Genomic DNA, 15949 nt, shown 5'->3' with positions numbered 1-15949 from the left:
GCATCGCACCTAGACAAATCCTGCTTTGTTTGGGCTGCAGCACTGAGAGTCTACTCCTATTAATTGGGCCCCTTGATTTGCAAATAGCGTGACGACAATCACATACGTGTTTCTACTCAGCTAGCAACTGTGGGACTAGGGTGGATGGGTGGGGTTTGGTCTTGCACACAAACAACGTACACAACATCGGAGAGCAGCTACTATGACACGGCGCTGGAAGGATTGGATCGAGGGTTTGGTTTTATTATCTTGTTTTTTGTTTTGGCTCGAAAAACGCTCGCGCTGTTTGGTCTGTTATCTAATACAGCGCCTCCAAAATCTAATAGTTAATGTTGTTACAGTAGAAATGGAATATAAAAAAGAGTTCCATGCTACTACCTTGCGCTCTCTGTGAAGAAATGATGCTGCAGGGTATCTTGCCACACGCTGCATATAATGCTCTTATCCAACGCTTGCTGTCGGACGAAACTGAGCCGGTATCGAAGTTATGTATATTGTGAACCAGAAAGAAAGAGCCTTGTGGTGTGGGCATTTCAAATCAAAAGGCTGACCTTGAGTGAATCCGTGTATGTCCTTCCGTGGACATACGCCTGGATCCCTGGTGAACCTGAACGCCGCATGAAACCCTGACGCTGGAACAGAAAAAGAAATGCCCGCGTAGTCGAAAATGCATCCATGCCGTTGACGCCTTGCGATATGCCATCCCAAAACAATAGTAATCCGAAGTCATTATTTGGTACCTCGTGACTTGCCCTTCTTGTGGGCCGAGGTGATCTTGCTCGTCTGTATTAATTCACCAATGTATCTGGAGTGGTTGTAAGTCTTGGCCCTTTGGACTTATGTCATGTGTGAGAAACTTACGATTGGAGAAATTTGTTACCGCCTTCGAGCTTCTCATGTTCGACCTTGACCGTTTCTACCCGGTCGACGATGGCCATCAAGCTGGCTTGTAATTGTTTTGCTTGTCTAGAAAGGTCGATCGTCAGCACGCTCGATTGTTATATCATCAAAAAGAAAAACATACTCGATGAGATGTCTTCTGGCATCCTCTCCTAGCTTTTCGGTGACCTCACTGGTCCGTCTAGGACTCAGGTTTCGGACATCGTCCTCATCATATTCCTCATCCTCGGGTCGGAGCTCCACTTTGGGACTGTCTCGGGGGATGATCATGGTGCCGCTGCTTTTGCGACTCGGTAATCTCGGTCTGGGAAGACGAGCTTGTGGTGGAAGACTATCTTCTGATGAATTGGTAGATAAAGGTGGAGTCTCTTTCTCTGCTCCGGATAAGCGAGACACCGGTGAGATGGCGTCACTGAGGGAAGGTGTAGGTATCGAAGTGGAATCAGAATTTGTCGAGTCAAATGTCATGATATGGAGGGAAGGAATTCGTGGGCCGAATCTCTCTTCTCAAATCATTCAATGTGCTGTTACGAGCGGTGCACCAGCGCCTGTAACACCATGTCTTCCGTTATATGTAGATAAAAGGAAGATCTGGAGTCCAAAGAGGGGAGGGGGGGAACGAGAGAGGAGGGACGGCGGCGTTTAGAGTAAGGTAAGGGTGGCAGAGGCCAGCGTTCACGAAAGAAGAGCATACAGAGGGACTCTCTCACTCTTGCTCCGGCATCAGTGGAGTCTTTACCCGGCGGGACTGCTTCTCTAAAGGTTCGACGTTGCCCTCGCACATTTTAAGCTAGGGCGCACCTCATTGAATGACTATGACGCTATTCGCCTTTAGCGCATGGCCAGGGCCTGCATCCGAAGTAACGCAGATACCCGCAGTTCCCCTCTGCCCTTCTCTCAGCCACTCATGACAATCTACCAGTAATTGGATGATGCGCCGGCTACCATTACATGGGTCTCATTAACAAGACTACTCTGATCCCCACAGCGCATTGTACAGCATCTGCGAATGCCCTCGCTACGCTTCCTTGCCTTTTTTCTCGTGCATCTATATCTGATACGACAACAAGGACTGACATTCTATGCTCTCCCCCTTGACCCACAAATTTGCAATTGAAGATCGCTCTACAAGAACGCGGCAAAGATCTTCACCAATCGTCGGTCACTCCCAGGTTTTTGCTGTACTCGGCAGGTCCACCATCCGATTCCAATGATCCTTGAAGCAGATCTTATCCCTTTTGGCGACTATAGAAGGGGGTCTTTTGCACTCCTTCGACAAGGGTCAGTTGGTGAAGCATCCACAATATGAATCGTCTACCATATGCCTAGCGCCCGGCCACAAGGACTAGCTGAGTGACATGACCGAGCGACGGCCGCAATTTGCATACAGACCCTCGAGAGAAAAACATGTGCGCCGAGCTCCCGGTCAATTATGTACACACATACGACGACACACTACTTCTGGTTGCCATACCCCATGTCGATGTTGCTTGGGAAAGACGCTTCGACATTTTTCTTTCTCCAAAATCGCCACAGGTGATCCAAAGTCCTACGAGGAAGGCGCGGTCAGCCTTATTTTGCTTGACCGCTCTTGTGCCTAGGTAGCTTTGCAATCTTCTGGTTCAGGTCCTGCTATGCGAGTCCGCTGATCCACCGCACCATAATGTAGCAAGCATCGCCTACCGCTTGTCAAACCTGCTGTGATGCCACATCAGTCATACCAGATAGGTATGTATCGTCTTGCTCGAAATGCACGGTGCGCGAGTAAGGTCGCACTTTATCTAGTCCGGCACCTACCCGAACCTACGTTCACGGGTCCCTTGAGTCTTGTCGGTGGGTCGAAATTCACCACTTGACAACACAACTGTGCCAAGCAACTCACACGTCAGGTTGACCATGTTTGGTGGATCATTAAGTTATGACGATCGTCACCACGTTTGGCGGTACCAGCCAAACTTCTTGACACATCTGTACCATTGTGAGACATGATTCGAGTCACTTGACGCTCACACCTGCACACCCTGTTCACGTAGGGGTGAGTCCTTTAGAGCCTCTCAATGTTGCATCAACGCTGTCGATCTACATAGTAGTGACTGGATGACAATTGCAACTAAAATGCCTATGGCCAAAACGTCTTTTACTTCGCACATGCGGCTGGCCGTTGAGGTAAATCCTGACTTCTGGTGTTTTCCACGGCAACTTTTACATTGATAGGCCTGCCTAGTGTCTGCTATACGAACGAGTGACAGGATCGTCACATGGCAACTGTGCAGGCGGGGCGCGTTATAGCATGCACACTGTGTAAAACTTCCATGTTACCTGGCGATTTTCTCTGACGCCAGCCTGTGTTTTGTGTGCACCCGCTCACTCGCTCTGCGCAAGCGTAAAGACTTTCGATTAAACCCGGAGATTTAGAATCCGTCGTGAACCTGCTCAGCTTGTCTCTCCGCCACCGCCGCCGCCACGCCTCCGCCGCTTATCGTCAGCACGCGGCAAATCAAGTGCACTGTAAGTTTGGTAACGCCTTACACAGAAGTCGTGGAGAAGCGAGACAATCTCGCGCCTTTTCGTGTCAACATGCCGATATTGCCATATGATTCTCCGACGATTGGTGCACATCCGCCTGTCTTCCACTCGTTCCCGTACATCGTCTTTGCGACTCATACTATTATTGTGCTTTGGGGAGATGAAGTCGATAATGTGAGGGGTGACGATCCAATTTCGATTCGATGAAAAAATGCCAGAAGCAGCAGGACGCGTTTCTACGCGAGCAACGGGCATCAATCTTACTCTGCAGTATAATGCCCACTGTAATCGCGACATGGGCACATATGATCTTCCATCCCTATCTCATCTTCTAGTTGTTGCATAGTTGCCTTTTCCCCCCAATATCACATCAGCCACGATTGGACGGCCCTGAGTAGTATTATTATTAAACAATGATGACGAGGAACCTTGACAGATCACCGAGGGAAGCGCGACCACGAGTGAGGGTAATTCGGAACAAAGCATCATGCCTTCAAGCAAATTCAGCGCATGCTTAGTAAACGGCCCCTACAGGCATCGCATTCACTTACCTGAGCCTCACTCTCGTCGTCAGCAAAGCGTTCAAGCTACCATGAATCGACCAAAGCGTTCCGTCTAAGGAGTCTCACGTGCCTAAGGTATGTATCCTTTTCTTGGTACAAGGACGGAAGTTTCCAAGTAGCCGTCGCCGACCGAGGAAAGCGTCATGAACGTTGTGCCTTACTTGTCCCCGAGGGAAAGATCATCATCTCTGGGCACGCCAAAAGGTGCTGAGAGCCTATGACAGAATTTGCCTCGGGATGTGGTGATCCGCTTCGAAGTCTTTTTCAGTGAGTCTTCGGTGGAAGGTCCACTCGGAAAGGGTAGGTGGGGACTATGGGCAGAAAGACCCGGGGTAAAACAGACCGTAACACGCCTCAGGTCCTATCTAGACGCAGAAAGAGAGATGTGCGTTCATCGACATTGAGCATTCCCATAACCATCAGCCCGTGTCTTTATCTTTTACTTCTCCATCACTCCACTTGCTCATCATCTTCCCCATATGGCGCTTCACCAACCACGCTCTCCTCATCCATTTCTCCACGACTTCCCGCGCCCCCGTTGAGATCTGCAAATTCAACAATGGAGTGAGGGAGATACTTGACGATGAGGATTCACTTTGCGTTTTGCTTGCGTGTTCCTGAGGGAGAGAAAGCGTCACAAGCCTGAATGTGCTCTTATCTCGCAATCTCTTTTACTTGACGCCCTCACTGCGTCTGCGCGATCAGGAACAATCCGCACGAGAGAGAAGACACGATATTTTCGCCCTCTCCCTATCCCATCGCCTTATCAGACCTCTTCTTGCCGCTTCCTTCACTTTCCTCGTTCTCGCACTCCTTGGCCTCTTGACGGAGCTCCACCCCCGCAAGATCATCCATTTCATACAGTAGATGCATGTGATACGACAAGAAACCCAATTGCCGGCTAAAGCCGACGGTTGGATCTCTTTATCCTGACACGCATAACAGACTTGTCCCTGATCTCATGAAGCAAAATCACGATGGACAGCGGGGGTGGGGCGGGGTGCAGGAGCAGCAGCGGAGCATCCTAAGATTACATCTCATCACTGCACAGTGGAACCAAACAACAAGAAAACAAAGATAACGGTATGGTACAGTAATTAGCTGCTACACACTGGTAAATGTAGGCGACGTGGAACGTCACTGCGCCCCTCGACTTCCGTGATCTTCAGTGTCCTGAGATACCATTGCATTTCCGCGCAGAAGATAACATATGCGCACAAGAGTACAGTATATCATGCTCACATGTGACAATGCTGACCTGCGATGATGTCTACAAACCGTATATTTACAATTCACAAGCGCGAGTCTGACAGCAGAAGTTTCAGTCCATTTAAACCTTTGCCCTGCATGTAGCCTCCACGCGGAGGGTAAGAGAAATAAAAGTCTATATAAGCGAAATGCTTGATTTGCAGGTAATAATGTACGACAAGCCGAAGGTAAAAATGTTGCTACTGTGACTGCTGGTACAGTGGTGAAGAACGGCACACGTCACACGGTAGATACCAGACTGTTACTCGTATCTGTACCACTACTACCTCACTGCACAGAAAAATAATGTACAGGATCCGTAAAGCAAGTCGTCTCCTCCGTACCCTGAGACACCCTCCCGGTCAATGGGAGATCAGGTACCTAGGTAGCTACGATAAGGTCTACCTACATGCATACATGCAGACACTTTGTACAGACGATCACGAAATTAATCGCAGTTCTACCGGTCTCCTGCATCTCTTCTGCTTCTGTTTCTTCTTCGTGCTGCTGGCTTAATCAACGGAGGCGGTCAATATAGGCTAAAGTCTTCTCGTAGCTCTCTCTCGCGCCTTGCCACTAACGACTTAGGTAGGTAGGTATGCAATCACGATGATGGGAAAGCGCCGGCTGGTCAGCTGCGATGCCCACGTTTTTTCTCTGCTGCAGAGCCATGAAGGCAAAGTCTGATTGAGTGTACCTCTTGAGATCGCGAAGGGCTAAGGGAGGTGGTGAGAAGGTGTGGCTCACACGGTTACCTTAGTCACCCGCCTCGCTAGTATAGTATGATGGGTCCGACAAGATGACACTACAGTACGGTACCTTATCGTGTACGGTATAGAAAGAGAAAGGAAGGAGAAGGAGAGAAGGGAAAAAAGGCACGTGCTTCCTTGGGAGCGGTCTCTTGGTCTCGCGTCATGTGAAAGCTTGTGAAATTGAAATGAAGATCAATGACCTATACCCCCAGCGATCCAATTGGCGAAATTCGGATCACCGGGTGGAGGGAAGAAGCCTCCTCCCGCTCTGCCATCTTGATCCTCTTGCCCTTGCTGTTGCTGCTGAGCGACGCCTTCTTGTTCGCGCCTTCTACGTTCTGCTAATGCTCTCTGTTGACGATAATATAGCAAGAACGCGAGTGCGCCTGCCAATCCTATGATGACCAGCATCTCGATGAGACCATCGTCGATTTCCTCATCGAAGAAGTCGTCAGCCACGCCTGGCATGTGACCGGAGTCCTCGTCGTGGTCGTTGCCGTTGCCCCAGTCATCTGACTCGCCATATTGGTCTGGGTGCATGTTATAGTCTGCTTCGACAAAGTCGTTGAGCCATTGGGTTAGGGTGCGCTTGCGTTTAAGTGCTGCACAAATTGTGGTTAGTGGGTGCCAATTTCCTTCCAGAATCTGGAGCAAAGGCTGGTGTTTACTTACTTGGTTCCTCTCTGATAGAGTTCACTTTACCGCCAGAGACCCCGTTCCACCAGCTGCGCAAGTGCAGTCTTGCGAGGCTCAGCTTAACGGGTAGATACGCCTCCGCGTTCGTCTCGAGTGCTTGGTCATAGAAACGTTTGGCGAGGTGGAAGTCCTGCTCCATACCGACGCCATTTTCATGCATCCAGCCAAGATTCCACATGGCTTGCGCACTTTGCAATGTGTCGGCTGCTGCTTGATAGCATGCCGCTGCATTCTCCGCCGACAGCGATGCGCCCATGCCGTTGAGGTAGTAGTCGCCCATCTTGACAAGTGAGTCGATGTTCTGCTGTTTGGCAGAACGGGTCCAGAAGATCAGAGCCAGCGCGGCGTCGGTGAAGGCGGTAGCTTTCCCTTGCAACACTGGTAAGAAAGACGCCAGGGAGAAGGCGGGCCGAGTATTGTCTAGCAGATAGGCCACATTCGCCTGTGCATTCTCGTATCCTTGCTCAGCAGCCATCATATACGCGACGAGAGCAGTCTCCAGGTCGCCATCGTCGTAGGCATCATTGGCTTCGACGAACGGCGAGTGGATGATCTCGGCCTTTTCTGCAGCGATCTTGTAGTATACGGCAGCAACGCCACATGACCGCTCTTTCAGCAAACCCTGGTTGCTGATCTCAGCGAGATAGTAAAATGCTTCGATATGGCTATTTCGTGCAGAGAGTTCAAAATAGTTCTTCGCAGTGGCCAAATCGCCCTGATCCATAAACAGAATGCCGAGCTCGGTCTGGGCGACAGCCAGGTGAGAGTCTGCTGCCGGAGCAAAATACTCTGCTGCTTTCGTGACATCCTTGGGCACACCGAGCCCGTATAGATACATCAAACCCATCGAGTACTGACACAGCGGCTCTCCGCTGCTCGCAATGCCTCGCTGGAACCAAATTTTGGCCTTTGAGTAGCTCTGTTCCATGCCCTCGCCGCGGAGGAACATCCTACCGACGTACCCTGCAGCTTTGGGAGCTAGCTTCTCGACAACTTGGGGAACGTCCTTCATTATTCGACCGTCTTTGGTCCAGTAGAGGCGAGCAACTTTCATGAAGTGCTCCTTGGCAGCTGGTAGGTCTCGTTTCAGTCCCCTGGATCCTTCATAGTACAGTCGGGCCAGGTTGAACGTCGCTCTGTGGTCTCCTTTCCGCGATTGGAAGTCCAGGTATTCGAGCACATCCTCCAAGTCGGCATATGCATCGGAAGTGGGACCGCCCTGCTTCGCGTGTGGACCGGAGCTGCTGACACTTGCACCTTCGCCATAGACTCCGCCCTCCTCGTCCGCTAAACGATATGAATTTTTGAGTAAAGAATGTCCTCCAGGCGGGCCAGATTTGTAAAAAGCGACTGCCTTATCGGCGACTTGTCTGTACCAGTGCACGGCTTCGTCGCAGTTCCTGGGCGTGCCTATCCCTGTGTGGTGGCGATATGCAAGAGTCATTTGTGATCTGATGTCCCCTCCCTCGGCTGCGAACGAGTGGTATAACAAAGCCTTGGCCTGGTTCTGCTCGACAGCGTTTCCTATACCTGTAGCGTACATGAAACCGAGCATGTACTGTGCGGAGCTATTGCCAGCGAGGGAGGCCAATTGCGAATAGCGTTTGAAAGCGTGCTTGTAATCGCGCGGATGGGTATAGTTGCCATAGAAATTCATCTCCGCCAAGAGCCATATGGCATCCGGGTCATGGTAAGAATCAGCGGCATCTGTTAACAGGTGGACAGCATTTGACAGTGCAGGGCTCAGCTTCTGGGGCTGCGAGCTGGTGGTGAGCAGGTCAGGTTGCGGAGGCCCGTTCATGAATAGCAGAACAAACAACTCTTTTGCATAGTGTATGCTCGAGCCTATGATCCCTGTGGGTTTACTCAAACGCGATAGTCGACTCGTTGGAGGTTTGATTTTGCGCAAGATGGCAGTGGCTTCCTGAACGGCTGCCTGACTCTTGCCTGCTCCTTCCTCGCCTGCTCGATATTCTGCATATCCATCCTCCCAATGCGAACCTTGGGCTGCATCCGATGCTCTTTCACCCTGAGATAACACCTGCTGGTCCGCGCCGTCTCCTCGCGCAGGACTGACTTGCAATAGAGCAAAGAACAGGAAGAGCAGAAGCAGCGGGGTAGTCCGCCGACATGGTTGTATCATTGTTCGTTATATCTGCTTTTTATAGACCGGGTATTTGGACGCGGCGAACGAACCGCATGATGCACTCCTCTTTCAAATCGCCAGACTCGACGAAGATGAGCACGCGATGATGCGTCAACCTTTTGCAGTGTTTCCTCGGTATAACGTGGACTTGTTGATGCCAGCTGGTACTTCATCAGGCAACTTCCATGTATCAATCACTCTACCTGGCATCGCGGACACTACGGGAAAGCCCAGCCGAACGAGCAGGAGATCGCGCTTGGACCGCGACATGCAGACTGACGTCACGTTATAGCATCTCCACGTGCTGGATTACCCTTGTGTATAGGCCTTTGTATTATTCTCTATTCGAAACCCAAGTTCAACGTAGATATAGACAATCATGCTTCGTATCCTACCTTGCTCGCATACTCCCTTGGCACATCGGAAATCACGAGGTGGTTCTACAAGTATATCATATTGAGGTTGACATAGTCATCTAACTTGTGCGAAGCTAATGTTATATGAAAGTCTGATATATTATCGTCACTCGAGCACCAATGACTCTCCGTTACCGAGGTCTGTCCAATTCACCCCAGAGAAGGATCCCAGCACGTCTGTCGTGGGGCTCGCAGGTCTGCCAATGCTAAGCTGTCGCTTGCCATCCCTCCTATTCAGCTCCTCTCGCACTGCGTCTTTCAGACTGATCTTCCTTCGGCGAAGCAGCCATCCGACTATACCTGTGCCAGACTTGTGTTCATCGTGAGTTCCGATCCAGTAGTGTGCCTTCAATATGCGCTGAGCCCGAAGGCCATTGTGGGCCCCCAGATTTAGAGGAACAGCCCCCAGAGTTATGTACTCCAAGCCATGCAGCAAAGCCAAGGTCTTTATAGGTGGGTCGGCAGTGGCAACAAAATTGAGGTCATCACTATCGCTGTGTATGCCATGAGGAGTATATATAACTGCTTCCGCAGACTCATCCTCGGGCACTTGTCGTGCTTTGCCTGATCTCGAAGGTACCATGCCCATGTTGCTGTTGAAGGCGATGAGTATGGCAGAATGGAAGAACAAGCCCATATCGCCATTGGTGATCAGACGAGAGATACCGAGCCACTCTGGTAAGGGATACATGGACGTTGCATGCCAGTCTGGGTCATCGCGAAAGTTTGGTATCCTTTGGACCAGCCGGAAGTGATCCCAAGAGTCGATTAATGACACTGCTTTCTTGTTTGATTGATCAGTGAGGCTCGACCTCGTGCGCAGGAAATAAACACGTACTTCGGCTGCGAACACAGGAACATCAGGATGCACCTCAAGCAAGGTCTTTTGGTGGCAGTGATCTGTAAACTCATGCGATATGGCAACAGCATCTATGTATGTTTCAAGATCGCCACTCTCTTCCATTTCTTGCACATTGCTCTTTCTAGCTCTACTCAGACGTGTGCTAGCTCCCAGTATCTCTACTTCGCGCAACAGCTGCTCGACTGCTGCGATGTTGGGTACTCGAGGCCGCGTGGCATGCCATTGCGTGCTTAGCCAACTGGTGACGTCCGTCTGGGTTCCCGAGAGCCATGGGTCTATGAGGATGTTAAAGTAGAGTCTCCCGCCTCTACGGGTCGCCTGTTGTGGTCGAGGCAGCTGCAGCAGCCAGGCAGTGTCGGCGCTGAGATGGTGAAGCAGCGGTCGCCGAGTCGAGAGGGCGTCTGTCACGGCATTCCGCAGTTCCTGGTGAAGCTGCGCTGAGGGTGCATCCATATCACCGTCAGCATCCTTGATTCATACACGCCATGTGATGAGCTCCTGGGCAGATGTCTTGCGGTATGGCGGAGAGTAGACATAGATATACCACTAAATACTCCAATTATCTTTCGGGTAAACACTGACAACAGCAAATTGTCAAAGCGTCATAATTCACTACGAGTCATTCGCTGATCCATTCGCCGAGCTCTGCGTCATACCCCGACCACCACACGAGCCACCCTGACTCATGTGTGGGAAAGGCGCAGCAGTAGGATCCATCTGACAGTGCAACGGTATGGCTACCTGCCTTGATCCTTGATTTTGCATGTTGGCGTACGAGTATAAAGTCTTTGCCACATCCCTAGACCTGAACTTCTGCTCACTAAGTAGGTAGGTACTACAAGGCTTTCAATCTATTCTCAATCGCATCATTCCGTACTTGCCCCAGGCATCAGCACTGTACTGATACCTACATCAACGTCTATCATAAAACCCATCGTTCAATCTTCTTCTTTACACATAGTGTGCTCGCTCGAGAAAGTGAAAGCTCGAAGCTTGATCTTTCAGCATGTCTGGCAAGTCCAATTTCAACCCTTTCCGTCGATCCAACAATGCCTCGAGCTCGGTGGATCCCACGCAGCAACCATTTCCTGGAGAGGAGAAGTTCAGCGCGCCTCCAGGTCCGCCTCCAGGTCGAGCATATGCATCACAAGGCGAGGAGAAATTCCAGCCTCCGCCGGGCCCACCTCCTGGGATGAGGCATGCACCGCAACAAGATGAAGTCTACGCACCTCCTCCCGGCCCTCCTCCATCAGCCCTGCATGCTTCTTCTGAGCAACAGCCTCCACAGTACGCGCCATGGATGGCTATCCCGGATACATCCCAACTCCCTCCACCCCCTTCTTTGGCATATGAGCAATCCCCAACAGCAAATGCGACCGAGAAATCAGATAGCGACGCAAAACGATGGTGCAGGAGCAACCCCCTGATCAACCCCCGCCACCTACTCTTGTCCGACAAAGACAGACTGGCAAAGTACGACATCAACCTGACCCAACCACCTCAAAGCTTCATAGGCAAATGCAGACGCACAGCGCCCGGAACCTGGAGCGTACAAACCAGGCCCAACTGCGAAGACACGATCCTGCTGACCGACCTCCCCCTCTTCTCCGCCCTCGAAGACAACGTGAACCTCACCGGCAAGCCCAAACCAATCTACTTCGAGATCAAAGTAGCCAGCATGACCTCATCCTCATCCTCGTACTCCGAAGCAAGCGCCGGAATCGCAATCGGCTTCCTGGCCCCTCCCTACCCGCACTGGCGTCTGCCCGGATGGGAGCGCGCGAGTCTCGGCGTGCACGGCGACGACGGCCGCAAATACGTGCACAATAACCTCGGCGGCCAGGACTTTACCACTTCGTTCAAGGACGGCGAGGTCGTGGGAATAGGCATGACGTTTGCGCCCTCGAGGGGCCCGAGGCCGAGTGTGGAGGTTTTCTTCACGCGCGAGGGCGAGCGTGTCGGCGGCTGGGACCTGCATGAGGAAAGGGATCAGGATGATGGTGGGAGTGTGGCTGGGCTCGAGGGCGATAGGGACTTGATTGGCGCTGTTGGCATGTTTGGTGGGGTTGAGTTTGAGACTAGGTTCAGGCGGGATCAGTGGTTGTACAGGCCACGATGATCATCATGATGACTATGAAGTATGTATTTTTATGAGGCGGAGGTTTTATTTGTCCTGTTCCGGACTCTTTGCCTTCCAGATTGGTTTCGTGCTTCAGAGCCATCTTCGTCCTACAAACAAACACCATGTTCCGATATTCAAAAATGGCACTTGTGTCTCCCTGGGAATTGGTTGATTGTAAATCTGACGGGGTATCATATCTATCTGTATATTTCATGAAAACGGAAGAAGAAAGAATCCATACGATTTAAAACACGAGAAAGTCCTGTCCAGTCTTCTGTTTCTCTTGTCAGACGCCCCGACCCCCTTTCGGCAGTCTTGCTTTCCCTCCTTCTCTCATGAGCTCGTTTTGGCAAAGATAAAGTCGACTCGACTTCCCTCCTCGGCGACTACTGTCCGGAGAGCCTGATCTTCAATGGCGGACTCGAAAGTAAAATCCTCCTCTCTGGCACCGCCTTCGTCATCTACCTCCTCGTCCTCCAGGCTCCCCATCGACTTGATCTTCATGCCATCGCCACCGCTTTGGCCCACGCTGCTGGCTCGCAGTAATACACAATCCACATGGGCGTACCTCATCAGGCTTTGCAGTTTACCGCTTCCTTTGTTGTCTTTATCCTTGGTCCTGGTCTTGGCGTCCACCCTCGCGATCTCCAGTCTGCGTCTCTCCTCGCGCTTGACTTCTTCCACCATCATGTCGACTTGACTCGAGCGCATGAAAGTTGGAAGGTCAGGCAGATCCGGCAGGCTCTCTACGTCATCGCTGTTTTCATCGACGACGATGTCATCGTTGTCAGCCTCTATGGCGGCGTCGGTATCCAGCGAGGGAGGAGACGGAGCCGCAGAGGGGTTCACAGACAACTGCTGCGAGTCGGTCTTCTTGCCGCCACATGGACAGGCCAGAGAGTCATGTGTCTGGCAGCCAACACGTCGATCGAGCGTGAACAAGTCACGGAGTTCTTGCGCCGTGAATGTGCTGGCCGTGTTCTTGTTGTCGACTATGTTGTCAGACAGATCCTGCTTGCTCAGCTGCCGCTGATAGATCTTCTCTTCTAGCGCGCCCTTGGTGATGAAGCGATAGATATAGCACGGTCGTTTTTGGCCGTCGCGGTGGATGCGTGCCATGGCTTGTAGATCGACGGCTGGATTCCAGTCAATGTCGTATAGGATGAGTCTGCTGGCTCCGATCAGATTGATACCCACGCCGCCGGCTTTGGCTGACAGCAAGAAGACGAAGCTCGCTGCAGCCGGTGAGCGGTTGAAGCGGTCGACCAGATCTTGACGCTGGGCGACTGGTGTGGATCCATCCAGACGCGAGTAGGGATAATCCATGGCTACCAGAAGCTTGGTAAGGGCATCAAGAGTTGCCGTATAATTTGATACAATTACGACTTTCTCTTCCGTCGTTGTTCGCAGAACATGTAGCAACGAGTCCAAGACATGCATCTTGGAGCTGCCTGACGAAGACCGGAGGTGTTTCACAGGGACGCGTTGGGTTATCGCAGCAACAAGAGTAGCGTTCGGCCCTTGTCTGTCCTCACTCGTTTCCTTGAGCAGTAATTTGGGTCCATTGCAAACCTTCTTGAAGACATTGATGAGCTGGAATGAAGAATCGCTATTTCTCAAAGCATTGTCAAAAATGTCAGTGCCAATGATGGCTTCGTAGCATGCTACCTGTACCTCCGTCGGACGACAATACAGGACAAACTCGGTCTTTGGAGGTAGATATTTGGCCAAGATGTCAGCTGTTCGACGCAGGATGAACTGGCCCGTCAGAGATGCCAGCTCCTGACTCCGATCGCGGCCTTTCTCTATGTCTTTTGCAGAGGCACCGGGCTGTCTGCTTTTGAGAATTGGGGTTTCAAAATCCCTTTTGAAAGTGGTGTATTTGTTCAGTAAGCCTGGGTTGACGAAGTCTACCATGGTGTAGAACTCGCTCAGATCATTTTGGATAGGCGTGCCCGACAAGATGATCCTTCTCTCTGTGCTGAGAGACTTGATCGCCATTGCAGACTTGTTCTGAGCAGTCTTGAGCCGGTGGCCTTCGTCACAAATGACAATGTCGATTCCCGCTCCTTTCTGAAGTTCAGCCTGCACGTTTCGCAGCTTCTCATAGCCAATGATCATGACGCTGTAGCTTTTGCCTTTGGTGAAGTCGGTCAACCTCGTCTTGTTATTCTCCGCGACGAGGACACCTATCCTCTCATTTCCTAGCCACTTGCGAAACTCTTTGCGCCAATTATTGATCAAAGTAGCCGGACAGACAATCAGTGCCTTCTTTATCACTGGACCATCCTCATATATCGGGTTCTGCTTCAGCAAAGTCCAGATCAGAGCGATGGTCTGCAATGTCTTGCCGAGACCCATCTCGTCTGCTAGAATGGCCCCCTCACCTTCGAAATCCCTCAGCCCCATGACACATTCGTACATAAAGGCCACGCCAGACTTTTGGTGGTCTCTCAAGTGCTTGTTGATTACTGGGTCTATGACTACATCGACAATGTGCTTTCCGTTTGGTGCATTCAAGGGTCGCTTCATGACCAGCGCACCTTCCGCATCGGGATCGTGCCGAGGGACAGGAACTCTCACATCTGAAGTTGTTCGCGATAATTGCGTCTTTTGTAGCAAAGGGTTCCGGAACTCGGTATTCGTTCTTTTCGGTAGCTCTTGAGCTCGAGCATGTATGTTTCGAGGTACTACAACATCAGTCTTCTCCAGCTTCACGATTGGCTTCTTAAACATGGTCGTGGCCTGGACTGGACGAGGCGGGATATACGAAGGCTTGACAAACACGGGCTTGACTGTGTTCGTCTCGCCGTCTTCTTTTGCCACGACAGAATCAATCTCGACGTCTTTGCCGCCTATACTCAGAGTAGAGCCTGGCAAGAGCGGGCCAGTGGACGCCGTCCTGCCCATGTCTCTCCCTCCCACATCCTGAAGTATGGCGTATCCTCCAGACACGACAACGAATCCATCGCCATCCCAATTCTTGTGCTTTTTGTTGGTTTTCTTACGCCATAGAGCAGTATATCGTCGAGTCACATTGGTGGTCGAGTCGGTGGATGGCGGTGGTGAGTCTGGAACTGCCAGAACAGACGAAGGGCTGACAGTGGCAAGAGGCCGTCTCAGAGGTCTCGCCGATGGGATGGATATCTGTGACTCGTGCTGCGAGGAGTGCGCTGGATCGTCGTCATTCTCTTTCGCTGTCTTCCTCCTCTTGGGAGGAGGCTCAGTGGGTTGTGCTTGTGAGGGTCTGCGTTCGACTGTTTCGGGACGTCTGGTCACAGTGGGCACCTTAAATGGCTTAAACATCTAATCCAGCTTTATGTCTTGAAGTACACCGGCGTATTTGGCAAGACTCTTCAGTAATGGTACGTGAATTCATGCGGGAGGCGAAAGATGCCTGAAATCCACAAATGCACATTAGAGGGTGACACGCCGAAGACGCGTCGGGGAAGCGCGAAGCTTGCACGTCTCGACGTGAAATTGGAGCTGCCTATTTGGACTATTCTAAATTCAAATCACCAACCTGAATGCATCAATGTTGAACGATTCTTCTGCATATCGTCGTATTGGCCCTACAGACCAGTGTCTTTTCGTGTGTCCGAATCATCTCCTTCTGAGATCATGAGATATCCGACTCCCGAATGCAATCCTCCGCTCTGTTCGCGCATGCGACGTTCTCCCTCGTATTTCCCACCTCCGCCCCTCTCATCACCCTGTT

General features: G+C 51.3%; 5 protein-coding genes across 6 annotated transcripts; 1 reads left to right on the top strand and 4 right to left on the bottom strand.

Annotated features, from left to right (window-relative positions):
- Positions 1–729: 729 nt before the first annotated feature.
- AAFC00_003149 (uncharacterized protein) lies at positions 730–1368 on the bottom strand (the record flags this gene model as incomplete). The annotated part of the gene is made up of 3 exons (XM_069342583.1): positions 730–805; positions 862–966; positions 1025–1368. The coding sequence occupies 3 exons, from the start codon at positions 1366–1368 to the stop codon at positions 730–732; spliced, it is 525 nt and encodes a 174-aa protein (XP_069199087.1).
- Positions 1369–6181: 4813 nt separating this feature from the next.
- On the bottom strand, positions 6182–8828 carry AAFC00_003148 (uncharacterized protein; the record flags this gene model as incomplete). The annotated part of the gene is made up of 2 exons (XM_069342582.1): positions 6182–6591; positions 6662–8828. The coding sequence occupies 2 exons, from the start codon at positions 8826–8828 to the stop codon at positions 6182–6184; spliced, it is 2577 nt and encodes an 858-aa protein (XP_069199086.1).
- A 525-nt stretch (positions 8829–9353) lies between these two features.
- AAFC00_003147 (uncharacterized protein) lies at positions 9354–10562 on the bottom strand (the record flags this gene model as incomplete). The annotated part of the gene is made up of 2 exons (XM_069342581.1): positions 9354–10031; positions 10086–10562. The coding sequence occupies 2 exons, from the start codon at positions 10560–10562 to the stop codon at positions 9354–9356; spliced, it is 1155 nt and encodes a 384-aa protein (XP_069199085.1).
- Positions 10563–11115: 553 nt separating this feature from the next.
- AAFC00_003146 (uncharacterized protein) lies at positions 11116–12228 on the top strand (the record flags this gene model as incomplete). Its single annotated transcript, XM_069342580.1, has 1 exon — positions 11116–12228. One exon carries the CDS (start codon positions 11116–11118, stop codon positions 12226–12228), a length of 1113 nt encoding a protein of 370 aa, XP_069199084.1.
- Positions 12229–12564: 336 nt separating this feature from the next.
- AAFC00_003145 (uncharacterized protein) lies at positions 12565–15537 on the bottom strand (the record flags this gene model as incomplete). Of its 2 annotated transcripts, none has more annotated exons than XM_069342578.1 (1): positions 12565–15537. In XM_069342578.1, the coding sequence occupies one exon, from the start codon at positions 15535–15537 to the stop codon at positions 12565–12567; it is 2973 nt and encodes a 990-aa protein (XP_069199082.1). The 2 variants fall into 2 exon arrangements, with proteins under 2 accessions (XP_069199082.1, XP_069199083.1); XM_069342577.1 differs by having other exon boundaries at positions 12565–15141.
- Positions 15538–15949: the final 412 nt, after the last annotated feature.

This window comes from Neodothiora populina, assembly GCF_041146345.1.
Source record: "Neodothiora populina strain CPC 39397 chromosome Unknown canker_contig_15, whole genome shotgun sequence".
Lineage (NCBI taxonomy): Eukaryota > Fungi > Ascomycota > Dothideomycetes > Dothideales > Dothioraceae > Neodothiora > Neodothiora populina.
This window is presented reverse-complemented; position numbering and strand designations above follow the sequence as displayed.